The sequence below is a fragment of the Schistocerca cancellata genome, chromosome 1, assembly GCF_023864275.1.
Source record: "Schistocerca cancellata isolate TAMUIC-IGC-003103 chromosome 1, iqSchCanc2.1, whole genome shotgun sequence".
NCBI lineage: Eukaryota > Metazoa > Arthropoda > Insecta > Orthoptera > Acrididae > Schistocerca > Schistocerca cancellata.
Genome location: NC_064626.1, coordinates 1180997534 through 1181024122, shown reverse-complemented (window position 1 = coordinate 1181024122; position 26589 = coordinate 1180997534). Strand labels below are relative to the sequence as shown.

Genomic DNA, 26589 nt, shown 5'->3' with positions numbered 1-26589 from the left:
TTCAGCCTTGTGAAGAAAAACAGAACAGAGTTCAGATCATCCATGCCCACTGCATCTCTGGAGTCTATTTCTGTTTTGAAGACCAGGAGTTTTGGTCCCCCACATTTTCTCAAGACTTTTTGCAGGAAGCTAAAAAGGCCATAAATATGACTTTAAAGTCAAACTAGCATGTGATCTGCAGTGTGTATTATATTATTTCTTGCCTGTGTTGTGTTAAACAAGTTCTAATGTGTAAAGCCTTTTTCAATTATTGCCTGTCTACTGAAATTATCAAGGAAGTTCTGTTATGTATGCTCCAAACCAATATTCACCAAGCATGCTGCTGTTTGGTGTGGATTTCTTTTTGATTGTTAGGTTCATGTACAAATCATTGGCCTATGATGTAAGTAGATGTGATTTCAATGAAGTATCCCATTTAAAGCATGAATTATTGTATTTTATAGCCCACAAGAATTATTATTATCAACAAGCCAGGGTATACTGAAAATTTATAGATTTTTTGTTGCTTGAGTTTTACTGATAGCCCTTTTCAAAAGTTGGCAGGTATGCACCCACCAACAAGGGAAACCTCCACTAAGAAAATTGTAGTCATCCATAGCCAGGATTTAAGAAGATGTCTGGCTGCAACCGGCAGTTCAGTCATCTGCTGGAGGTTAATGTTCATCTTTGAAGTCACCACAGCTGCTGCCAACCTGCCCATCGCTCACCGTCATTGCCATCTGCCTACAATGTTGGGTTTCTGGGGATGGGTCCTGCTCAGCATAACACTTTCAGACTTGGAAATGTCTTCAATGGTGGCTATTAAACTTAGACAATTTTTCATAACTCATGCTTGAAACAGACTTTAGCTCAGAACCATTGCAAGACATGCACCATGGTAGTAAGTTTGCCTGTTTTCCTTTGTTCCGAGTGTTGTTTGAATATCCTGCTACGAACTCACAAATTTTGTTCTTTGAACCTGGACATATTAAGAAGTTAACTTTTTGTTAAATATTCAAAAAGATTTTTTTTGTTTCCTTTTTTGATTCAAGCACCAGATCAGTTTTCTTCAAATTGTGTGTTAATAAACATATTAAGTGAGAGTGTTTCCTGTTCTCAGTTATATAGGAGATTTTTCACTGACCTCATGTTCAAGCAGAAGGAACTGCTTTGTTTTCAACTGGATGCAGAAACGCAAGGCACATGGTGGATAGCTTCACCATCACTGGTTCCTGTATTTCTCTGCTGTGGCAGGGGATCCTTTCTTCTGGCAGGTTGTACACGATACAACATGGGTGGCCCGACTATTCATCAGGCCAGACACCGGATATGCTTTGGAATTTTTATGCTCTGCGCCATCGGCTCTTGCATGGCATTAGTCTCCCATTGATGGAAATGTTTACTCTTCATGTTATAATTCCAGTGGCTCTGCAGTGGGAGGTCCTCCACTTATTACATGATGGTCACTGGGAGATCTCTCGCACACAACTGCTGGTGTGTCATCGTTTGTTTTGGCTGGGCATCGATCAGAAGATGGAACACCATGTTGTGGCCTGCAAAAAGTGTTCAGTTCAGCAGGCAGCACCATACCCTGTTTTTTCGCCATGGCCAACCCCTACACAACCTTGAGAGAGTTCATACTGATTTCGTTGGAAGTTTTTAGAAACTTTCTGGTTGTGGGCAACTGATGCTTTTTCTCATTTTCCTTATGTCATTCACTGTCCATCCGTGACAGCATACGCGATTGTCAAGGCCCTGTCAAACATATTCTCCATAGCAGGTTTGACTTGCACCCTAGTTTCGGAAAATGGTCCTTAGTTTGTGGTGCATCTTTCAAGGATTTTTGTACCCACAATGACAGTCACCATGCCATGGCGCCTTATTTCCATTCTCAGACTAATAATGAGGTGGAATGCCCAGTCCAAACATTTAAGATGCAGATGCCCAAGTACGTAGAAGATTTCTGGCTGAGGAAGTGGTCATAGAATGTTAATTGGGGCCAAGGTCCCATTGAGTTCGACAGCCACAGACACTGTTCATTCTCTTGCTGCCAGGCAGGCATCCCCCAATGGCACCAGTTTTGTCAACGTTCACACCCAGTACACCACTCTGGTTCAGAGCACCTTCACTGGATTCTGACCGTCATCCACAGGAAGTACAGTTGTCGCTTCTTCATGGTTCACACTGAAGACTGATTCATATCATGCTACAAGAACCTGTCGCATCCCTCGATGGATGCAGGGACCTCTGCTCATGCCATGGGCCCAACACCTTGTATTTCATTGGCACTGGACCCTCTGGAGGTCAAGCAGGCCTGGTCATGCCTGCCTATCCTGGCAGTTGGGGTTTCGTCAGCACTGATGGTGGGTATGCTTCCTGCAGCTGGTGCTGGCACCTCCCACTGCAGGGAGCAGGCACCGTCATTGGTGGGTCAGAAGCCTGGTTCCATTGCCATAGTCTCTCCTATCCAGTTTGCCATTATCGCTGCCCATGCCAGTACTCCTTGTCATAGGCTCCGTAGTCCGGATGGCTCACACCACCCTGTCACCAATCCTATCCACCAGATGTAATGTCTCTTGCAGCGGTCTCTCCGCGATATTTTCAGAAATTTTATAAATTATATAGCTCAGTAAATATCTCGAAATATCTCTTCTTATCTTACCGATTCCTAAACTTTAATATACGATGACTATCAGTGCAAAGTAGTTTCAAGCTCTATTATTCCTTGGAGCGTCCATTTACTCCATGGAATAGCTTCTCTGCTATCTGTTTTCTCTTATGAAAAGAATGAGGCAATGCTTGCCGATTAGCCATGAAAGGAGGAGGATGTATATGTATGTATTGTTGAGCCTGTCACAATCTTGATGAGATTCTGTATGAGAAGGAATTTAATACATGAACTAAACTAAAGTAAGTGTGTTCGCGTATTATTTAACTGATTATTATTGACAGTGTCTGCTTACTACACTGTGTTGCATGGGATCAGTGGGGAATGTCTGATTTACACTGGACGAGCCTGCCGTTTTGTATGCTCAAGATATCCAGTTACTTCAAATAAATAGGCTAACACGGTCTTACCAGCAGATCTCCAGTCTTCCCCATGTGATCACTGAAAGTTAATAATTATTACAAATGTTTTCAGGAGATCGACTGACAATTTTCGTCGCACCGAGACTTCGAAATTGCTTCAGTGCCTTATCGAATTTAAGTTAAGCTCAATTTAATCAGGATAGAACAGTATTGAACTGTGTGAATGTGATAAGCCTGCTTTGTGAATGAAAATTCCCTTAATATATGCATGTTTTTTACTATCCTGATCAGTGAAGCTAAATCAGGCCGGTGTGAGAGAGGTTTTTAAAATTTTAGATCCCACAAAAAAAAATATTAAACAGTTAACTTGAGGTCTGCAGACCTGAGGGGTGCCTTTGTCCAACTCACTTTCATCCATACGTGCCAGTCCGTGCAGATCGAGAATGTCTTGTGTCTTTGGCTACTGTCCCCTGCATCATCACGGATGTCTCTTCTGTCACAGCATTTTGGAGGGCAATGCCTGGTCTTAACCCTGCAAGGAAGGAGGAGTGTAGTAACCTGCCAGTTACTACAGCTACCACCCACAGTGGACATAAGTTAGGCAAGCATAGTGCATGTCAACTTTCAAACAGCATCCCCACAATTACCTGAGGCGGCCACCAGGTGCAGTCTGGTCACCGACCACCAACAAATCAACATGTCTGCCGTGAGCATGCAGCACTACACCTGTGGCACCTGACGTGGTTAGCATCTTCGCCACGCATGACCCTCTGGGCCCTCCGTTGTTAAATGTGTCCAAAACAAGTGATCTATTTTCATTGTATTTTTGTAGATTTCACTCTGTTTATCAAACAAACTGTATCTTTTTTTAAAGCCGACCAAGTGTTTCCTTGCTTTCCTAGTTAGAACTACAAATTCCATGATTACATTACAATCTCTTTATCAACAAGGTAGCTATAGCTTTACATTTCCTTCCAAGGTCTATTTCTCATACACATCGCATCGTTAGCTGCTCCATTTTCATTTACCATTAATATATAAATCCTTCATTTGTGACTTCCGTGTTAAGATTTGGTAGTTCATCTAAGAAACCAAACCTCATATCTGCATCAAATAGGAAACAGTATCATACTAAAGATACATTTTTTTGTATTTGTTTTTAAATCTTGAAGTAATAAGATTTCCTCAAGAGAAATAAAAAAATTTCCAATCAGTACCTACCCTGGTGCAGGCAATTCAAGAGTGTCAGGCTTGGGTATTTGTGGTTTCACTGGTTCCAAACTCTCAGGATATGATATTGCATCTGTTGAAGGTGGAGGAACAAGTATCACTGGTGAGATCAAATCCCCAGTATTAATTTCTGAGTTTTCAGCAACTTTGGGAGGAAGTAATTTCTTCTTTTCTTCAGACTCCCTTCTCTTACGTTCAAGCTCCCTCTCCTTCTCTTCCCTGCGCCGCTGTAAGTACAGAGAAGAATTTAACGTAACATCATAATACAAATCTTACTCTTTATTAAATTAGTATTTTTAAAATGCAAACCTTATCTTCCAGATATCGCTGATACTCTTTAGTGTACTGCTCTAAAAGTCGTGATTTAAGTTTCTCAGCTCTTGGTAAAACTTCCCTCAGTTTCTGGGCATTAATTGCTCGATCTGCCACAGATACTGTCTTGAAATCAGGATGTTGTCGTATCTTTTCAATGAACAGTCTATCAAACAAAAACAGTGCTTAGCAATACAATTATTCATTACAGTAATTAGCAAACACTTAATTGTGTAAATTAAAAATTAAAGTAAAAGCTAAAATTTGGAGGGAACAAACATAAGCTACAAAGTCAACCACAAAACAAATTTTACATTAGAAACTACGGATTTTAAACTTCTATGAAGTTTGGAAGGTAGGAAGTAAAGCTGTAAGGATGGGTCGTTACAGCACTTGCGTGCAAAAGGCAAAGGTCAACGGGTCGAGTCCCCGTTTGGTGCACAGTTTTAATCTGCCAGGATGTTTCATAACAGCACACGCTCCACTGCAGAGGGAAAATTCATTTTTGACAGGTCATGTTTCCTGCAAGCTCCTCTTCACATACCAAATACAAATAATATGAGATAATCAACACATACAAAGCAGGGCAGTACAAATAGTAACAGGTTCATTATGAAGAAGTCACATTTGTTTGATCCATGTGAGAGCACCACAGAATTGTTGAAACACCTGAACTGGCAGACACTTTAAGATAGCTGTCAACTAGACCACAAAAGCTTGCTTACAAAGGTTCAAGAACCTGTATTAAGTGGACTCAGGGAATGAACAACAGCTCACTACATATTGCTTCCATAGGGACTGTGAAGACAAGACTAGACTTACTACAGCATGCGCATTAGCGTTTATGCTATCATTACTCCTGTGCCCCAAATGTGAATGGAATGGAAAGAAACTCTAATGAGTAGTACAATAGAAAGTACCTCTGCCATACACTTGATAGTGGTTACAGAGTATGTTTGTAAAAGTAGACTTTTGAAGTTGAATTGCTTCCTGATATTTGAAAGTGGTGTTTGCAAACTTTCTTTAGTCCATTAACAACAGCCTCACAACAAATTCCTCTCTTTATAAAGTTTGTTGCGAGCAATCAGCCACAATCTGAAAATGATTGTAGCATCCATAAATATAACACCAGGAACAAATAGTACATTCACTTTCTACAACTTAATCTTACTCTTGCACAGAAGGGATCAATGTGCAAAGCTATAAGAATATCTGACCACATCTTTTGTGAATGAAAGGTTCTGAAAGATAATCACAGTTTTAAAAACAAATTAAATAATCTCTGTATGGGAACTACTACTACTCCACAAACAAATTTCTAACTGGAGAGTTCTTATACAGTTGGGTTATATTTAAGAAAATTGTTGTAAGATGGGAAAAAAGGGAGGGAGGGGAAAAATCAAGTTGTGTAAAGGGCAGCATGTAGCCATCATTTCACAGAGAAAAAGTATCTAACTTGTAAACCTGTAGGCACGTTCCACATCACAGAACATTGCTGTGGATACGGTCTATGGAAGAAGCAAAAAACTAAATTAAACTAGTAAGTTAGAGGTTTTAAAAGTTTGTTTTTGATCTTTATTTGGTTAAAAGTAACTGATATATAGCAACTGGGTGCTGTGGCTAAAATAGCAGGACATTGTTTCCCCAAAATAGAACATTCCTGCACCTTGAATAAAATGTTTCCTTGCAGTTATTAAAATGTAAGGGGCCTATTATTAATGACAGATAGCATGTTACCAGGTGTCCATTCAGGTTCATGATCCCATACTAATAAAGTCTCAGTCTTCCAGAAAGTTTCCAGACTAAGTGACTAAAAACTCTGGGTGGCTGCTGTTGTTGTGGTCTTAAGTTTGAACACTGGTTTGATGAATCTCTTGCCACCAGTTATCTTGTTTCTTGGCCACAGTTTGTCGGAGGCCATTCATGCACGCAAACAGCTTGTTGGTTGTCACGCCCACGTAGAATTCAGCACAGTGGTTGCAGCTTAGCTTGTAGATCACATGACTGCCTTCATAGGTAAGCTATGCCTTTAATGGGATAGGTGATGTCTGTGACTGGACTGGAATAGTTGGTGGTGGGAGGATGTATGGGACAGATCTTGCATCTTAAGCTATAACAGGGATATGAGACACGAGCCAAGAAGTTGGGAGCAGGGGTTGTGTAGGGATGGACGAGGATATTACATAGGTTTGGTGGGCAGTGGAAAACCAGTGTGGGAGGAGTGGGATGGATAGTGGGTAGGATATTTCTCCTTTCAGGGCATGGCGAGATGCAGTTGAAATCCTGGCGGAGAATGTATTTCAATTGCTCCCATCCTGGGTGGTACTGAGTCATGAGAGGAATGCTCCTCTGTAGCTGGACAGTAGGGCTTTGGAAGGTGTTGGGTGACTGCAAAGATATGGCATGGGAGATCTGTTTTTGTACAAGCTCCCATGCCTTATCTTTCGAATCACCCAACACTTCCCAAAGCCCCACCGTCCAGCTACAGATGAGCATTCCCTTGGTTCAAATGGCTCTGAACACTATGGGACTTAACGTTAAGGTCATCAGTCCCCTAGAGCTTAGAACTACTTAAACCTAACTAACCTAAGGACATCACACACATCCATGCCCGAGGCAGGATTCGAACCTGCGACCGTAGCGGTCACGCGGTTCCAGACTGTAACGCCTTTAACCGCTTGGCCACCCCGGCCGCCCAGCATTCCCTTGTGCCTCAACCTTTATTAGTCATTGTCCTTACCCATCTAGCCCTTACCTGTTCCCATTCCAGAACTACACAGCCCTCTGTTCCACTGACGTAGCCAGTCTTTTTACTTCTCTTCTTTTCTGCTAATCCCCCCTGCACCTAGCTGCCCCACTCTCCACCTCATCTCTGCACACTCCCAGTACCACCAATAGCTCTTTACTGTCCCCCACCCCTACCCTGCTATCCCTCACCCTCCCTGCCCCAGCTTCCTCCTTACTCTCACACAGTTGCCTCTCCCATGATGCCCTGTTGCTCGCAGCCTGGTTCCAGCTGCTAGAGACTGTGGTCATACATGTGTGAATTGTGTTTGTGTGAGTGTATGCATGTGTGTATGTTGTCTATTTTTGACATAGACCTTTTTGGCAGAAAGCTAACTTTCCGACAGTGTTTTTGTCGTGCCTTTCTGCATTGAACCGTCGTCCTCCCGAATGCGAGTCCAGTGTGCTACCACTGCGCCACCTCACTTTGTATTTTCATGTAGTTCCATTTACAAGTGCAGTCTGGTTTCTGTCCAAGTTGTAAATATCCTTTCACTTCCTGAATTTTATCTCTGCTACCTTCAGAATTTCAAAGATTTTTGTTCACTCAACATTGTTAAAAGCTACAAATGTGATAAACTTAGGTTTTCCTATCTTCAACCTATTTTTTTAGCTTTATATGGTCATTATTGCTTCATGTGTGTGTACATTTCTCTGGAAACCAAACTGATCTTTCCTGAGGTTGGCCTCCATCAGTTTTTCAGCGCTTCTGAAAACACTTTGTGTCAATATTTTCATCAACATTGGGTACAAAACTTTTTATATAACCAGCCTCCTATCACTGCACACTTTGCTTCAAAAAGTCCCCAGGAATAAACTGGAGATGTTTTTTATTGTATGCCTTTCAGGTGATCAGTCGCTGACAGTAATGGACCCATAATGGTTCTCCCTGAAGGCCCCATCAGTTTTGGAAAAAGACAGAAATCCACCAGAGCCACAGCCTGTGAATAAAAGCTTGCAGGGAACAGGGAAGCCCCCCCCCCCCCCCCCCACCGCTCTTAGGAACTGTCAACAATTGTTAATTGTTAAGCCATGCATTAGAGTATTTTCGTGCAACACATATTTTTGATGACGATGGGTTTCACATGTCTGACACTGCACCTCTATTTACAACCGGCCATTAACAGTCTATCCTTTGGCTGCAAAACACCCAATGATGATGATAATGAGAACTGTCAAGTTATTTGATCTAAAAACTCTTACCTATTTTAGCTTGCTTTATTTAGGATTGTCCATTGGTTGGTTCAGCAATTTGTGGATGGATCATACTCAAGGCATCAAGTTCTACTGCTGTGACAAAAGGGACATCAAGAACATGGGATTAGCGGAGCCAAATTATTATGTTCATCTACACTTCTTTTTGTAAATGTGGTACACATTATGCACACTTTTTGTTTTGCCACAACACAGTGCAAAATGGTTTGAACAACAGTCTTGCTAATATGCAATGCATTTACTGTTATTTTAAATATCAGACTTTGTAAATGTTTGTCCAAGCCACCTCTAAATCGTACTCCAAGGAATGTTACATCCCATGAAATCATTTGCATCAATTATTCATAGCAAGCCTGGTCTGTGACAAACGCACATCAGCGTAAGTCACCTCCATTGTTGAAGATTTTGCAATATATTTTCCCATTTTTGAAGCAAGACTCAACTGCCATAAACAGCCAGTCTCTGACAAGCACACATGCATGAGCGACAAGAAGAGATATCCTTGGCTCTTCTCAGCTGAAAGAAATACTCATTTCTCAGAAAGTCATCCAGAACATTACCCCCAATGAGTACTCAAAGATAAAGCTGAGGATACTCCTTAGTAAAAGTCATACCAGAAACTTTCTGAACACACAGAGTGCTGAACTGTTAACCTAATGAACACTCAGATACATACTACATAACAATTATACATGGGAAACATTAGATAGTACATTATTACTAATATTTTTTTTAGTTGTCAAAGCACAGAAACAGCTTCTAACACTTGCTTCCACTTCCATGTTGGTATACAGACATAATGAACGAAAATGTTAATGAATCCAGAAACAAAAATGTTAATGATCTGGTGGAGCTACTTGGCAGTGATACAAGTAAGAACACTTGCAGAACAAATACTGAATGAAATTTCGAGATTAGTTAACAATGTGATACTTTGCCAACAGGACAATGTCATCAACAAGGTGGAGATAAGAGCCTTAAGAAACAGCCAACAGTTGATGTCACCAACAATATGAAAATGTCAGCAAAACACACTACCGGAAAAAGGCAATTTTGGGCTGAGAATTTTCTTGGTATTAACACCTTCAAATATATTACAATCTTGAAACCACAACAACACACTGGGAAAATAATTCTTTTGATCATGAACATAAACACAGCTGTGGAATGCGCAAAGTTTATTTAAAAAGAAAAAACATCACATCACAATAGTTGGCTACACCAAGTCACAAGCAAACTGTCATCTTCCAATCTAATATATACCCTGGGCTACACTACAGCTCAATCTTACAACAGAACCTCTAATGTTCTGGTGGACAACACAATCCGAAACACTGTTTCGACAATACACCTGTATAGGTCTAGAGACAACAAAATCTAATCCACCACCCACAATAAATGAACAACATATTATAAACATACCATATATTTTTACAAGAAACTTATCTGCTTGCATGTAATGTATGCACACATACCCGAAGAACTATTGCATCATACTTCTGAACAACACACAAACTGCAATATTGTTATTTCTACAAGTAAAATACACAAATAAAAACATCCCACACTCCTTCTGCACAACATATGACATTATATGTCAAAGAATATATACTGATGGCTCACACTGTCCACTACACCCCAAATTTCAGGGAAAAAACGACCACTAGAGAACAAGATTCTACAAAACTAAGCACTGACACTCACTACTCAGTAATTAGATATTTTGCAGTGTGTAGCGCAGATCATTTAATGCAAATGAAGCAGGCAAGTCTCTCTAGGAAAAATGCATTTATTTAATTAGCTACCTACAATGAATTAGTTATGAAATAAAATGTAATAACTAATTTTTACTTGTGAGACATCCACAACTGTTCGGCAATATGTTTGTGATAAACAAGTATGCCACAGTGGTAAAATACTTCTAATGACTGAAGTCCTACATGACAGAAGTCACTTGTGTGCTACTTCTGTCATGTAAGAGTTTGGTATGGTGGATATGTTTGCCGTGAAAAAGTAATTCCACCTTAGGTAAAAAGTAAAGGAAGAACAAACCAAGAGTACCTGTAGCCCATAATTTAAATGAATATTGGTATAACTTAGATTGCCAAATGCCCAGAATACTCTGACTCTTCCAGCAGTTCATTTCCCACATCACAGAATAAACACAGTGAATGTATCATATTGTCTACAAAAGTACATTACATGTGAAGTAAATAATAACTATGGTTGTTGTTGAAATCTAGTGAAAATATCTCTGGACACTGTTGCTTCCAGTTATTGGTAGAAAATTTCTAGCTACTCTACTTCTGACTCATTAATTACACACCCTGATGTCTTTATGTTTCATAAAGTGCATACTTTTACCTTTGGATATATTAAGAGCAAGTTTCCTCCCTTTGCACCAGGCTGATACTTTGTTGAGATTCAACTGGGTATTAGCATTTTATTGTGGATAATACTTCCCTACTGCAGACATACACAACAAAATATGTGAACAATTAAATTTAAAAAAGCAGTCTGCTAAAAGCCCAGGAGGAAGTAAGCAGAACATGGCTGAAACACATCATAACTAAATGGACATAAAAAGGTACCACTATCTTCAACCTAAAAGTAGGCTTTAACACCACCAGTGCCTTGCCTGGCACGGTCCTATTGATGGTGGTATGCTGTTGCCTAGCTATAAACTGACTCTCAGTGGACATACAGTTGAACGTAGACTCAGAAACAAGATACAATTTGACATTCTTCACATTAACAAACACTGCCAGAGATGAAATAAGTGAAAAATGACAGATAAAAATTCTAGGGCTGATCTGATACTGAACCCCAAAAATTGCAATATGCATGCAAATAAGTAAACATTGGCCCTTCTCTGGAATTTCATTATTGATCCATGCACCCTGAAAATTAATCTTGCATTTTCATTTTGTGTGTTCGTTTTCTAATTTATTGTTATAAATTAAAAGCATGTTTAGATGAGATCTATAGATTATTACAATGTTTAAGCAACCAAATGAATTACTCTCCCAGGAAGTATATCGGAATCAGGCAGAATACTGATCATATCTAAGATTCAAAAACTATTCATGCGATTAGTACAATATATTTAACTGAAAGCCACAGCTACAAGAATCTCATGTAAACAATATGTAAACTTTTATATCACAGTGTGTGATATAAAAAGTAAGGGCGCAACCAAAACTCGCTATACTATAAAACATTAAGTCTACAATCAAACTGAGTATAAATGTGCTTACGTCATAAACTTCATATAAAGAATGAAGGCGTTTTCCAGGCTTCCTTCATCGAGGTAAACATTCGCCATTCTGACCATTTCCAGACCGGATCTAAAATATCTGTGAACGACAATTGTGAAACTGTCAATGAATATTTAAGATCATTATACTGCGAAAAGGATTAACAAACTCAATCAGAAGTATTCACAAAATCTTTCCCATGTACGTGCCTGATGACAACTGAACTAGGCTATAAACAAACTACTCTAAACACATCTGATTATTAACCTTCGAGGAGGAATATTGTAGTCTATATCCACGGCATTTCCGTAGTCAGACAAGGCTTTCAGTCGGCTGTGTGGTTCCATCACTCCCAAATCCGACGACGTTTGCGGTGCACTTCCATCACGTCCGAAATTCATGTCTATCTTAACTGCGCATTTAAAGCAGGTATAGTGAGTTAAACATTTTGTAACCGAAAGGAAATGTCAGAAAAATACATTTGCACGTTATTGGCACTTTTTCTAACTTCGAGTAAAATATTTACAAGCATGTCAAACATTGTATGCTTCTCTTTCTTGACTTTGGGGTGATCCACAGATCACAAGCCCCGCAGAACAACTGTAGCTACTATTATCCGTGGAGAAAGGCACTTGTGACTATGACACACGGTAGCTTTCGGTGACGCTGTGGATTTAGAATCAATAGCAGCTGGTGTTATTGACAGTGTGACACACACAGTTCCCCAATACTGGAGCGGACTATCACCTAGTTGTCAACGATGTAAATACAAGATCCAGCAGTACAAGGAAGTCCATTGTACTACTGAGTGAGTTCACTGACTAGCTCCCATGTGTCCTCTCTTCAGACCTAGGAACTTTGTAAGTGTTTGTAATCAAAAGGTAAACGAAAAGTTTACCAAAAACAATATGCGAGGGCTGTCGTGATTAGTATGTAGTGAGTTGTATCTAAGGAGTTGGTGATGTTCATTTATCAAGGAAGTTGACAGTGTTCGTTTTTGTTAGAAGAGTTAGTTGTATTACAGGAATTTTGCATTATTTTCATGTATCGTATATATGGCAGGAGTGAAAGATGGTAATAGCAACTCTGGGAGCTGGTTGGTGCCAGAAAATAACACGGAAAGACATTCATCGTTCACATGTCAGTATTACATTTTTTGGTACATTATAGGTGTTACTGTTTTAAACATTTTATTCATCTTCTTGTACTATTCCAGCGGCCTTCCAGAATCTTAAAAAGTCGGAATTTTACAAGAATATTGAAGAGCAACTGCCTGAGTCAGCGGATAAAGATATCGGAGTAAACACTTCATCAGCAGCTGGACCTTCAACCACAATAAGAAATACCGTCACAAAATCTAACGCACTCTTAGTCAATCCGAGACAAGTAAAGTATATTGAAACAATTGACTTTACGTCAACATATTGTGTATCCTCTTAGTTTGTCTACAAAACACTGCTTTAGTACTTTGATGTAGTTGAGAGAAAGCTATGGTCTTGACCTTCAGCACAATGTCTGTTATTAAAATACAGAAGATGAAAGTTTTTGTGTCCAGTGTACGTTTGTTTTTAAGGACTAAAATATGTGAGTGACAATTTCTTGTTCTCCACTAACATAATTGCACAGTGTCCATGCATATTTTATTTCAATGTGGCCAGTGTATGTTATTTAAATACATACTTCAAACTGGATGAGAACACATTTCATGATCTACAAACCTGCAACACATGCACATGGATCAGATCTGCGCGTAATTTGTTTTACTGAATTATTTAGTTGATTTTTTTATGAAAGTAAATCTGTTTCAGAGGAGAAATGTGGCTATTACCTTTTACAGCCTATCTTCAGTTTTCTATATTTTTATCATTTGTAACACTTGTTAACCAGTTTAATACTTGTTTTGATTTGATGTTTATTATTTTTCTACTTAGTTCTTAAATAATTAAAATTTTGGAAATACTTAAGTGGTTGATACTGATCTTTGACTGTGATGTTATCAAAATGGTGGACATAAGCAGTACAACTTAATTGAACATGTCAACCATGACATCAATCACGCCGCCATCTAACAACCAGTGTCTAACTTAAGGGGTGCTCGCTGAGAAATGATGGTTTTGGGAGGGGAGGAAGTAGTGCCACTCCCTCCTTCACATAAGAAACAAATCTATTAACCTCACATTATATAAACCATACTATAAACACCACAAATTAGATATCATTATTTTCAATAAATCTACATCCGGGTATAATGAATGGCACAACTTGGTAGCAGCCATGAGCAAAATAAGATGACAATATTGACATGCGTATGGAATTGGGGCATTTCACAGTATTTTGGTCATTATACGTATATTTAAACTTTTAAGAAACTGTGGAAAATGACAGATGATGAGCAGCCTCACAGATGTTAAGGTCGTTCCATCTGAGGCCTTAGACAGTGACCATCGGCTGTTGGTAGCCACCCTGAGAGAGAAAAAAGATAGGAGGGCAACAGAAATACAGGAGAAAAGGTTGAAGACATGGATGCTGAAAGAGGATGAACGGAGGACCCAGTACCAGACAATGATCAGGAAGAAGCTGCCAAAGGAAGATCAGAGAACAGTGGAAGAAGAATGGGGAGATTTTAAGAGGGCCCTAGTTGAGGCAGCTGAGATTGTGTGCGGAAGAACTAGCACAAAGAGGAGAAGTAAGGAAACCCCATGGTGGAACAACATATGTAAAGAGGCAGTACTTCGAAAGAACAAAGCCTTCAGAGAATGGTTCCAGACCCGAACAGAGGAAGCTAGGGTAAAATATAAGGAAAGCAAGAAAGCGGCACAGACCATAGTAAGGGCGGAGAAGAAGAAGTGGATGGAAAAATGGACAAGAATGTTAGAAGAGGACAGTGAAGGGAACAAAAAAGTACTTTACACCATGGTAAGAAATAAGAGGAACGACAGAAGTGAGTGCCTGAGGATCATGGATAATAATGGAAGAGTTGTGGAGGAAATGCATGAGCTCAAAAAGATTTGGAAGGAGTACTTTGAAGATCTGCTGAATGCCACCAAGCGGGTAACTAACAGCGATGGAGAGCCTAAGGCAGCAGACGATGATAATAGTGGGGAAATTGATGATCTAACTTGGAATGAAGTGGAAGAAGCCATAAAGAGGATGAAAGGGGGCAAGGCACCAGGTGGGGACGAAGTAACAGTGGATATGATACGAGCAGCAGGAGAAGTAGGAACCCAGTGGCTATACAGAGTGCTGAGGGTGGTGTGGAAGGAGAACAGAATTCCTGAGGATTGGAAGAAAGGAATTATAGTCCCGATCTTCAAGAAAGGGGATAAAAGGAGATGTGAGAACTACAGAGGAATCACCCTGCTATGCCACTGTGGAAAAATCTATGAAAAGATCCTGGAGAAGAGAATAAGAAGCAGTATTGAAAGTAGACTGCAAGAGGAGCAGTATGGTTTCAGACCGGGAAGATCAACAACGGACCTCATATTTGCGGTAAGGCAACTGCAGGAAAGGCACTATGAGTACGGGAAGGACTTAATCATGGCCTTTTTAGATATTGAGAAGGCGTATGACAGTATCTGTAGGGACAAGCTCTGGGATGTGCTGAACGCAAAAGGGATAGATGAAGGGATAACACGAAAAGTCAGAAAAATGTATGAGGGGAGTGAGAGTTGTGTGAAAGTGGGGAGGGAACGTACTGCATGGTTCAAGCTGGAAAATGGGCTGCGACAGGGAAGTGCACTTTCGCCTTTATTGTTTATTATTGTTATGGATGAAATCCTACAGCAAGTGTCAGATGCAATTGGAGATCATAAAATGAAAGCAGTGCTTTTTGCCGATGACCTGATGTTATGGGGAAATTGCGAGAAGGAGGTGCAAGAGCAGTTAGATGCATGGGAGGCAACGGCAGCACAATATGGAATGCATTTTTCTGCAAAGAAAAGTGAAATAATTGTCACAACAAGGAAGACGAATAGGCCAAATGTGGATATAACTTGTGGAGGGGAAAAACTACAAGTGGTAGAGAACTTCAAGTACCTGGGAAGCGTGATTGAAAGTAAGGGGGGAAACGCAATGGAAATAAATGAAAGGTGCAGAAAAGCAGGGCAGTTCTACAAATGCATTAGGGGGCTTATTTGGAGCAAGGAGGTGCCACAGAAATCCAAGGGAATTATATACCAAACCTACTTTGTCCCCATATTGACATACGGAAGTGAGACATGGGTAATGCACAAAAGCGACAAAAGTAGAATACAGGCTAGCGAAATGAAGTTCCAGAGGAGCAGGTTGGGTGTAACAAGACGAGACAGATTGCGAAATGTGTATGTGAGGGAAAGACTAAAGGAGGAACCAGTACAGGACAGGATAGAAAAATCAAGACTGCAGTGGTATGGACACATGAAGAGAATGGATGAGGGAAGAATTCCAAAGAGGATGTTTGATCTGCAACTGGAGGGGAAGAGGCCCAGAGGAAGACCAAGAGATAGATGGGTGAAGGGAATGAAGGAATGTGTGACGAGAAGAGGAGAGAACTGGACGAAGGTGAAAGAGGGGGAATGGTGGAAAGACAGAACACGATGGAGAGGCTTGTGTTCCCGACAGACCCAGCCAGTGGCTGGAAACTGTCCAAGATGATGATGATGATGATGGAAAATGACATATGTAATGTAAGGTAATTGTACATATTGTGCAGATATAACAAAATCGGGTCGACCAAAGCGTCCGATCCCACCCGTCCGCTTTGACCTGTGACGTAAGGCTGTTGTGGTGTGTGACGTCACGACGGCGCGGAATTTAGTTTGTGAGAGTGGCGTGTTTGTAGGTGTCGTTTTGATGCGATCGGTGGTGCTCTCTGGTGGTGTGTTAGGTGATGTTTTTGGTTTAGTTTGCGAGTGTGTCGTCGTGTGTGAATTTTGGTAAATTGCTTTTTTTACGTCTTTGGTAGGTATGGATATGACTGACAGGGTCAATAGTTTTCGGTTGTCGGCTATGATGGGGGTCAGTGCGTTGTCTCTAATAAAATTTCTTCAGCTATTCGAATTTTTGGATGAAGTCGTGAAGTGTTCAGTATGCTGTGAAGAAATGAGGCTTACTTAAAGTTCTGGCGTCTCGGACCAGGGACGGCTGTATGTGGAGATGTTGTAAGGATAACAGGGCAAGGGAAGTGTTCGATACCAATGTGTGGCTGTATCGGGAGATGTTTTTGAGCTATATAGGTCAAGGGAAGTGTTAGGTCCTAATTTATGGGATCGGGAGCTGCTGTTGAGCTATATAGGTCAAGGGAAGTGTCCGATTCCAGATGATATTGTGTTTAGTGGTATTTGGGGAGTTTTGTGATGTCGGTTTTTTTCGTCGTTTTGCGTAGTTTTTTACGGGGGTGGGTGTCTCAATTTGTTTATATTTAGTTTGCCCCCACCCAAAATCCCCCTTTTTTCCACGCTTGTCCCATTAGTGTCATTAGGCTTTTTGTGGAACGTGTGTATGTTTGTTTTTCGATTTATTTTCGTCTTCATAATGTGTACGTAACTACTTTACATGCGCCATATTGGAATCGTGGTTTATGGTCGTTTCCGCCATATTTGTGACGTCATGGTTCAAAGCAGACGGGCGGGATCGGACGCTTCCGTATTTCCACAAAATTAACCACCAGGCTGATGTAACAGTAGACATGAAAATTGTAAAATTCCTGTTAAGCATGTGATATTAATTTTTGTTTCTGTTCAGATCTAGAGGAAAATATTTTACAAAGTTGGTGGCATTGACAGTTGATCTAGCACCTGTGAATCATATCTAGCAACAATGCTTGAATTGTTCAAAATGGCTGCCAACAATCTGTTTGAACTTGCGGCTGTAGTCACAGGCCTAACAAACATACCTAATTTTTCTGTGCTGAAGTTGTGAAACAGTGCTTTCTGGACTGAAAACTTGTATACTCTAATTTCGTCATTAAGTGAGCCTAACTGAACAATCGGTTCTCATTTAATTGTGGTTGTTTCTGAAATATGAGGATAGCATTCTGGTGGTCTTGTTCCAGTATTTGCCAAATCTAGTGTTCATGTCTAATACACCTGGGAAAGTAAGATGGCAAAAGTGGAGAAAGAAGCTAGCAGGTGAAGAAGAAAAACATTATAAAGCCAAGTTGCAAGAGAGAGGTAGATAGTAAAAAGCAGCAACAAGACACAAATGTGCTTAAAGTTTCTCCTCGAGCATTTAGGAAAAGCTGTCTGCAGAGCTAAGAAAGCAGTGCCGAAGTCGCCAAATAGACAGGCAGTGGTACTACAACAAGTTGTGAAAAAAAAGGCAGTTTTTGGTGAAACAACACACAAAGAAAGATATGACAAGATTGCACGCTAGACTGTATCAGTGACATGATTGAGACTTTTGATGTTTGTGATGACATTAGGCTTTTGATGTTTTTGGTGATATTAGCCGAGTGTCTCCAACCTGCAAGAATGTCAGATCCATAAAAGTTGGTAAAAGGAGAGTTCTAATGTACAAAAGGTGCCAAGGAAGAAGCAAGGCAGTTAATGGAAGAGGCCTTACCCACACAATTTGATACAATTGAAACTCCACCCACCTCTCTTTCTGAAATTAGGAAGAAAATAAACTCTCTCAAGAATAAAAGCTCACATGGAATTGATGTCATTTCCAGCAGGATAATAAAAGCTTGTTCCCAAGAGATAAGTGGAATTCTTAGCCACATATATAATAGCTCTCTGAAGCAGAGTATTTTCCCAGATAGACTGAAGTATGCCATTGTTAAACCTGTGCATAAAAAGGGGGATATGTCTGATGTTAACAACTACTGCCCAGTCTCTCTTCTGACTGCCTTATCCAAAATTCTTGAAAAAGTAATGTATTGTACAGTAGCTTCACACCTTTTTAAAAATAAAGTTTTGACAAAATGTCAGTTTGGTTTCCAGAAAGGTTTTTCGACGGAAATGCTATATATACTTTCACTAATGAAATATTAAATGCTCCTAGTAACTGGAAGTCGCCCATTGGGATTTTTTGTGATCTCTCAAAGGCTTTTGATTGTGTAAATCATGGAATACTTCTAGATAAGCTCAAGTACTGTGGTATGAATGGGACAGTGCTCAAATGGTTTAAATCATACCTAACTGGAAGAGTGCAGAAAGTTGAAATAAGCAGTTCACATAATATGCAAAAAACTGGCGATTTCTCAAACTGGGAAACAATCAAGAATGGGGTGCTGCAAAGTTCGGTCTTGGGTTCTCCGCTGTTCTTAATATATATTAATGATATGCCATTCTATATTCACAAAGATGCAAAGCTGGTTCGTTTTGCTGATGATACAAGTATAGCTATCACACCCAACAGACAAGAATTAACTGATGAAATTGTAAATGATGTTTTTCAGAAAATCGTTAAGTGGTTCTTTGCAAATGGGCTCTCATTAAACTTTGACAAGACACAGTATATACAGTTCCACACAGTAAATGGAATGACACCATTTATAAATATAGACTTCAAGCAGAAATTGGTAGCTAAGGTAGAATATTCAAAATTTCTAGGTGTATGTATTGATGAGGGGTTGAACTGGAAAAAAACACACTGAAGATCTGCTGAAACGTTTGAGTTCAACTACTTTTGCTATTAGGGTAATTGCAAATTTTGGCGATATACATCTCAGTAAATTAGCTTACCACGCCTATTTTCATTCTCTGCTTTAGTATGGCATGATATTCTGGGGTAACTCATCATTGAGTAAAAGAGTGTTCATTGCACAAAAGCGTGTAATCAGAATAATTGCTGGCGCTCATTCAAGATCATCCTGCATACACTTATTTAAAGAGCTAGGGATCCTCACTGTAGCCTCACTCTTTGCCTCTGTATATGTCTGCTTGTGTCTGTATATGTGTGGATAGATATGTGTGTGTGTGTGTGTGTGTGTGTGTGCAAGTGTATACCCGTCATTTTTTCCCCCTAAGGTAAGTCTTTCCGCTCCCGGGATTGGAATGACTCCTTACACTCTCCCTTAAAACCCAAATCCTTTCGTCTTTCCCTCTCCTTCCCTCTTTCCTGACGAGGCAACCGTTGGTTGCGAAAGCTAGAATTTTGTGTGTATGTTTGTATTTGTTTGTGTGTCTATCGACGTGCCAGCGAAACGAAAGTGCTGGCAGGTCGATAGACACACAAACATACACACAAAATTCAAGCTTTCGCAACCAGCCGTTGCTTCGTCAGGAAAGAGGTAAGGAGAGGGAAAGACGAAAGGATGTGGGTTTTAAGGGAGAGGGTAAGGAGTCATTCCAATCCCGGGAGCGGAAAGACTTACCTTAGGGGGGAAAAAAGGACAGGTACACACACACACACACACACACACACACACCCGTACATACACAGACACAAGTCTGGCCCCAACTTAAATTTCTACTCATCCCCCCCCCCCCCTCCTCTTTTTACTGCTTGCTCAGTGTACAGATTGAATAACATTGGGGTTAGGCCACAACCATGTTTCATCCCTTCTCAGCCGCTGCTTCTCTTTCCTTTCCTTCAGCTGTTATAACTGCAGTCTGTTTCCTTCATAAGCTATAAATGACCTTTCAATACCTTTATTTTGTCCCTGCTACCTTTAAAATTTCAAAGAGGGTAGTCCAATCAACATGGTCGAAAACTTTCTCTAAATCTACAAATGCCATAATTGTAGGTTTGCCTTTCCTCAACCTGTCTTCTAAGATAAGACATATTGTCAGTATTGCATCATGGGTCCCTACATTTCACTGGAACCCGAAAACTCCCATATTGGTTTCCACCAGTTTTTTCATTCATTTGTAAATAATTCGTATCAAATCATGACTTATCAGACTGACAGTTCGGTAATAGGGTCATTCTGTACCAAGTGGTCCAGGCAAAAAATTATTGGTAGCTTGACCATCTCAGAAAAATTTGGTATTTGCTGCGTGCATTCCCTAATGTTTAGTGGACTCAAAAACATTTTTAAACAGTTTTGTTGTTTATCATTTAGGAATGGCAGCCATTTTTGTTTCAGACTGCAAGCAATTTTTTGCTGCAGGCATCTGCAGTTTTTTGTGTTATTCAGTAATGGGTTGCCCTAGGTCTTTCAAATAAAAAGTGTTTGGTTCGGCACACACTGGACTACAAATTAAAACCAGTATAGCCTTGTTGAATGTATTCCTTAGTAGGTTTTTAATAGCTCAAAGCTATTGGTCACAAATTAAAAAAATATATAAAAAAAACTCATTTTTTGAACAGTAGTTTTCCACAGGAGTAATTTCTCAGCCTAAACATTTTTTGCACTGTTATGCTGTACAGTATAGTTACATTTTATAGACTATCCATGGTGAGAAGTTTACACATAAAAAAATACCTTATTTTAAAGACCAGATTTTTTGAATTATTTCTTTTTTTTACCTGCAATATTTTTGTCAGGGGACCAGATAAAAATCTGGAAGTTACATGCATAATAGACTGTATGATATCAAAACTCGGTACAAATGTCAACTTTGAGATTCAGTTGGGAGCTATGAAAAAATTGCAAATATGAGTCAAAAATATGTTTTTTGAATATGCAGTATGTAGGCTATACAATAAAATGTATCAGTTTTATAATCTAAACATATCTATGATTACTTGTTATTTTTTATTGAAAATTGTCCAACTAATTACTCTGTGTTCTCATCTTCTTTGTTTTTGTTATGTCATTCATAAAACATCTGAGAAATTTCTTCATTAAGTTTGGGTGTTAGGTTAAAAGTTCACCTAGACAGGGCTTTAAATTCCAGGGAAGACATCTCATCAGTACACTTTTAACTGGCAGCTGAACTTCATTCTTCTCAACTTTTTTGAACGAGGTCCTTGGTCCTGGTGGGTGGTAAAATGTAACATATGCGTCTTGGTTATCACAATCAGTATTATCAACTTTGGCAGTCCAATGCAGTTCATCAGAAATACAAGCCCACTTTGTCTTTATTTTGGAGTGTTAGTGGTACAAGTTTTCCGCATTATTGAAGTTCACTATCACTATATGTTGATCTGATCATGTACTTGAGCAAGTTGACACTATCATGTGTGTTCTTCCCATCTTCCCAGGGCATGATGCGAAAAAGTGCCATTCCACATCAAATCCAAAATCTTCTCTGTGAAAGGAGATATTATTATTTATTATTATTATTATTATTATTATTATTATTACTATTAAATAATTATTATTGTTATACCACCATCAGAGAAGTAGATTAGTTTGTTTGTGAATTGGTGGTGCTGTTTTATATAGACCATTAATTACAGTTAAAAGTGTGCACTTCTATAATGTGTTCAAGGTGATCAGTTATGGCATACCAACTGTGCTCGGTAGGTTATCTTGATTTTTATAATAGAACACAAATAGATGAATTGTGGCCTTTTTGTTTACTCATTGGTGCTTTAGTACTTAGTCTTGAACAACAAAGGATTAGTTTTCCAAAAAGTCAGCAAGAACTAAGCAATCATTAACTGCCAATGTTTCCTTTTTTGTCTATCATAAATTTACCTTGAGATTTAGCAATAAAATGATGCATTTTCATTGTTAGCTACCAACGCTTCAAAAAATCATCTCATGGCTTTATAATTGTCACCCCCTCATGAACCATGGACCTTGCTGTTGGTGGGAAGGCTTGCACGCCTCAGCGATACAGATGGCCATACCGTAGGTGCAACCACAATGGAGGGGTATCTGTTGAGAGGTCAGACAAACGTGTGGTTTCTGAAGAGGGGCAGCAGCCTTTTCAGTAGTTGCAGGGGCAACAGTCTGGATGATTGGCTGATCTGGCCTTGTAATACTAACCAAAACGGCCTTGCTGTGCTGGTATTGCGAACAGCTGAAAGCAAGTGGAAACTACAGCCATAATTTTTCCCGAGGGCATGCAGCTTTACTGTATGGTTAAATGATGATGGCATCCTCTTGGGTAAAATATTCCGGAGGTAAAATAGTCCCCCATTCGGGTCTCCAGGTGGGGACTACTCAAGAGGACGTCACTATCAGGAGGAAGAAAACTGGCATTCTACGGATCAGAGCGTGGAATGCCCGATCCCTTAATCGGGCAGGTAGGTTAGAAAATTTAAAAAGGGAAATGGATAGGTTAAAGTTAGATATAGTGGGAATTAGTGAAGTTCGGTGGCAGGAGGTTATAAATACAAAATCAAATAGGGGTAATGCAGGAGTAGGTTTAATAATGAATAAAAAAATAGGAGTACGGGTAAGCTACTACAAACAGCATGTTGTTGTTGTTGTTGTTGTTGTTGTTGTTGTCTTCAGTCCTGAGACCGATTTGATGCAGCTCTCCATGCTACCCTATCCTGTGCAAGCTTCTTCATCTCCCAGTACTTACTGCAACCTACATCCTTCTGAATCTGCTTAGTGTATTCATCTCTTGGTCTCCCTCTACGATTTTTACCCTCCACGCTGCCCTCCAATGCTAAATTTGTGATCCCTTGATGCCTCAGAACATTGGCACAATAAACAGCATAGTGGACGCATTATTGTGGCCAAGATAGACATGAAGCCCATGCCTACTACAGTAGTACAAGTTTGTATGCCAACTAGCTCTGCAGATGATGATGAAATTGATGAAACGTATGATGAGATAAAAGAAATTATTCAGGTAGTGAAGGGAGACAAAAATTTAATAGTTATGGGTGACTGGAATTCAAGAGTAGGAAAAGGGAGAGAATGGAACATAGTGGGTGAATATGGATTGGGAGTGAGTAATGAAGGAAGAAGCCGTCTGGTAGAATTTTGCACAGAGCATAACTTAATCATAACTAACACTTGGTTCAAGAATCATAAAAGAAGGTTATATACATGGAAGAATCCAGGAGATACTAGAAAGTATCAGATAGATTATGTAATGGTAAGACAGAGATTTAGGAACCAGGTTTTTAATTGCAAGACATTTCCAGGGGCAGATGTGGACTCTGATCACAACCTATTGGTTATGAACTGTAGATTAAAACTGAAGAAACTGCAAAAAGGCTGGAACTCAAGGAGATGGGACCTGGATAAACTGACTAAACCAGAGGTTGTACATAGTTTCAGCGAGAGCATAAGGGAACAATTGACAGGAACGGGGGAGAAGAGAAATACAGTAGAAGAAGAATGGGTAGCTCTGAGGGATGAAGTAGTGAAGGCAGCAGAGGATCAAGCAGGTAAAAAGACGAGGGCTTTTAGAAATCCTTGGGTAACAGAAGAAATATTGAATTTAATTGACAAAAGGAGAAAATATAAAAACGCAGTAAATCAAGCAGGCAAAAAGGAATACAAACGTCTCAAAAATGAGATTGACAGGAAGTGCAAAATGGCTAAGCAGGGATGGTTAGAGGACAGATGTAAGGATGTAGAGGCTTATCTCACTGGGGGTAAGATAGATACTGCCTACAGGAAAATTAAAGAGACCTTTGGAGAAAAGAGGGCCACTTGTATGAATATCAAGAGCTCAGATGGAAACCCAGTTCTAAACAAAGAAGGGAAAGCAGAAAGGAGGAAGGAGTATATAGAGGGTCTATACAAGGGCGATGTACTTGAGGACAATATTATGGAAATGGAAGAGGATGCAGATGAAGATGAAGATGAAATGGGAGATATGATACTGCGTGAAGAGTTTGACAGAGCACTGAAAGACCTGAGTGGAAACAAGGCCCCGGGAGTAGACAACATTCCATTGGAACTACTGACGGCCTTGGGAGAGCCAGTCCTGACAAAACTCTACCATCTGGTGAGCAAGATTTATGAGACAGGCGAAATACCCTCAGACTTCAAGAAGAATATAATAATTCCAATCCCAAAGAAAGCAAGTGTTGACAATTGTGAAAATTACCGAACTGTCAGTTTAATAAGTCACAGCTGCAAAATACTGACGTGAATTCTTTACAGACAAATGGAAAAACTGGTACAAGCCGACCTCAGGGAAGATCAGTTTGGATTCCGTAGAAATGTTGGAACATGTGTGGCAATACTTACCCTATGACTTATCTTAGAAAATAGATAAAGGAAAGGAAAACCTACGTTTCTAGCATTTGTAGACTTAGAGAAAGCTTTTGACAATGTTGACTGGAATACTCTCTTTCAAATTCTAAAGGTGGCAGGGGTAAAATACAGGGAGCGAAAGGCTATTTACAATTTGTACAGAGACCAGATGCAGTTATAAGAGTCGAGGGGCATGAAAGGGAAGCAGTGGTTGGGAAGGGAGTGAGACAGGGTTGTAGCCTCCCCCCGATGTTATTCAATCTGTATATTGAGCAAGCAGTAAAGGAAACAAAAGAAAAATTCGGAGTAGGTATTAAAATCCATGGAGAAGAAATAAAAACTGAGGTTCGCCGATGACATTGTAATTCTGTCAGAGACAGCAAAGGACTTGGAAGAGCAGTTGAACGGAATGGACAGTGTCTTGTAAGGAAGATATAAGATGAACATCAACAAAAGCAAAATGAGGATAATGAAATGTGGTCGAATTAAGTCGGGTGATGCTGAGGGAATTAGATTAGGAAATGAGACACTTAAAGTAGTAAAGGAGTTTTGCTATTTGGGGAGCAAAATAACTGATGATTGTTGAAGTAGAGAGGATATAAAATGTAGACTGGCAATGGCAAGGAAAGCGTTTATGAAGAAGAGAAATTTGTTAACATCGAGCATAGATTTAAGTGTCAGGAAGTCGTTTCTGAAAGTATATGTATGGAGTGTAGTCATGTATGGAAGTGAAACATGGGCGATAAATAGTCTGGACAAGAAGAGAATAGAAGCTTTCAAAATGTGGTGTTACAGAAGATTGCTGAAGATTAGATGGGTAGATCACAAATTTAGCATTGGAGGGCAGCGTGGAGGGTAAAAATCGTAGAGGGAGACCAAGAGATGAATACACTAAGCAGACTCAGAAGGATGTAGGTTGCAGTAAGTACTGGGAGTTAAAGAAGCTTGCACAGGGTAGAGTAACATGGAGAGCTGCATCAAACCAGTGTCAGGACTGAAGACCACAACAACAACAAAAACCATTTCCATTCTGTCTTTTGTCACCCATTTTTTGCATTCTGTATTGTCAGGCATCAAATCAACCTTCTTCCAGTTCTTCAGACATGTCAATTAAAGCTTTTTTGCTAGGACAGTCTTGACATTTTCCCATGATCATACAGTTGTAACCATCAGTATTACATATCAGAACTTCCAAGAGGTCTTTGTAGCCAGCTCTAAGATAGGCTTCATCTATCATCATTTTGGTGATACCAACAAATGCAAATTAGCCGGTTAACTCTTCAACAAAACAATTGTGTCCTTAATGGTACAAATAGTTAGTGAGAACCTTCATGAAACTAATAGATCTGAAACCTAGTGTTTAGCCAGTTCAAAAACCGATAGCGCATACAAGGAATAAGATTAATAATATGCAGTTAGCCCAGCCACACTTGTATAAACCATTTAAGTAAATAAATCTAGTTACTACTCAATTGCCAGTTTAGCTAGTTAACACTCCAGCAAATTACCTGAGTTGGAAATAAAAAAGAAGTAAAAGGAGAGCTGCAGTAGGCACACAATGATTAAGACACAAATAAGTATCTTGACATGCTATGCAAACCTGTCTTGGCAATGCATAGTGGGCTCAGGGTGATTAAGTGGCCATTCAGTGGAATGCTGACTTGGCTCCATCCGGGCAGATTTCAACCAAATCCCACCAGAAGAAACACAGATGACAGCCTAATTAACAGAGAAATAAATAGTTCAGTACAGGAATTCAGCCAGGCCTCTACTGTAGACCGAATGCCGCCACACAACGGT

The 26589-nt window shown here is 39.8% G+C and overlaps 2 protein-coding genes across 4 annotated transcripts in view; one reads left to right on the top strand and one right to left on the bottom strand.

Moving 5' to 3' along the window:
• The window catches only part of LOC126094253 (STAM-binding protein-like A), a 64661-nt gene extending 52193 nt beyond the window's left edge, over window positions 1–12468 (bottom strand). Inside the window, exons 1-5 of one of the 2 annotated variants that reach the window (XM_049908782.1) lie at window positions 12334–12468; window positions 12075–12219; window positions 11808–11906; window positions 4549–4717; window positions 4231–4466 (exon numbers count right to left, since the gene is read on the bottom strand). In XM_049908782.1, the coding sequence (XP_049764739.1) occupies window positions 4231–4466; window positions 4549–4717; window positions 11808–11906; window positions 12075–12208 (638 nt within the window). In that variant the 5' untranslated portion in view covers window positions 12209–12219; window positions 12334–12468. Of the gene's footprint in view, window positions 1–4230; window positions 4467–4548; window positions 4718–11807; window positions 11907–12074 lie in introns of both variants that reach the window. The other variant, XM_049908781.1, reaches the window with a different exon arrangement.
• Window positions 12469–12669: 201 nt separating this feature from the next.
• Window positions 12670–26589, top strand: part of LOC126094280 (DNA excision repair protein ERCC-1) — a 98928-nt gene continuing 85008 nt past the window's right edge. For both annotated transcript variants that reach the window (XM_049908784.1, XM_049908783.1), the window contains exons 1-2: window positions 12670–12947; window positions 13024–13193. In XM_049908784.1, coding sequence (XP_049764741.1) covers window positions 12863–12947; window positions 13024–13193 — 255 coding nt within the window. In that variant the 5' untranslated portion in view covers window positions 12670–12862. The remainder of the gene's footprint in view (window positions 12948–13023; window positions 13194–26589) is intronic.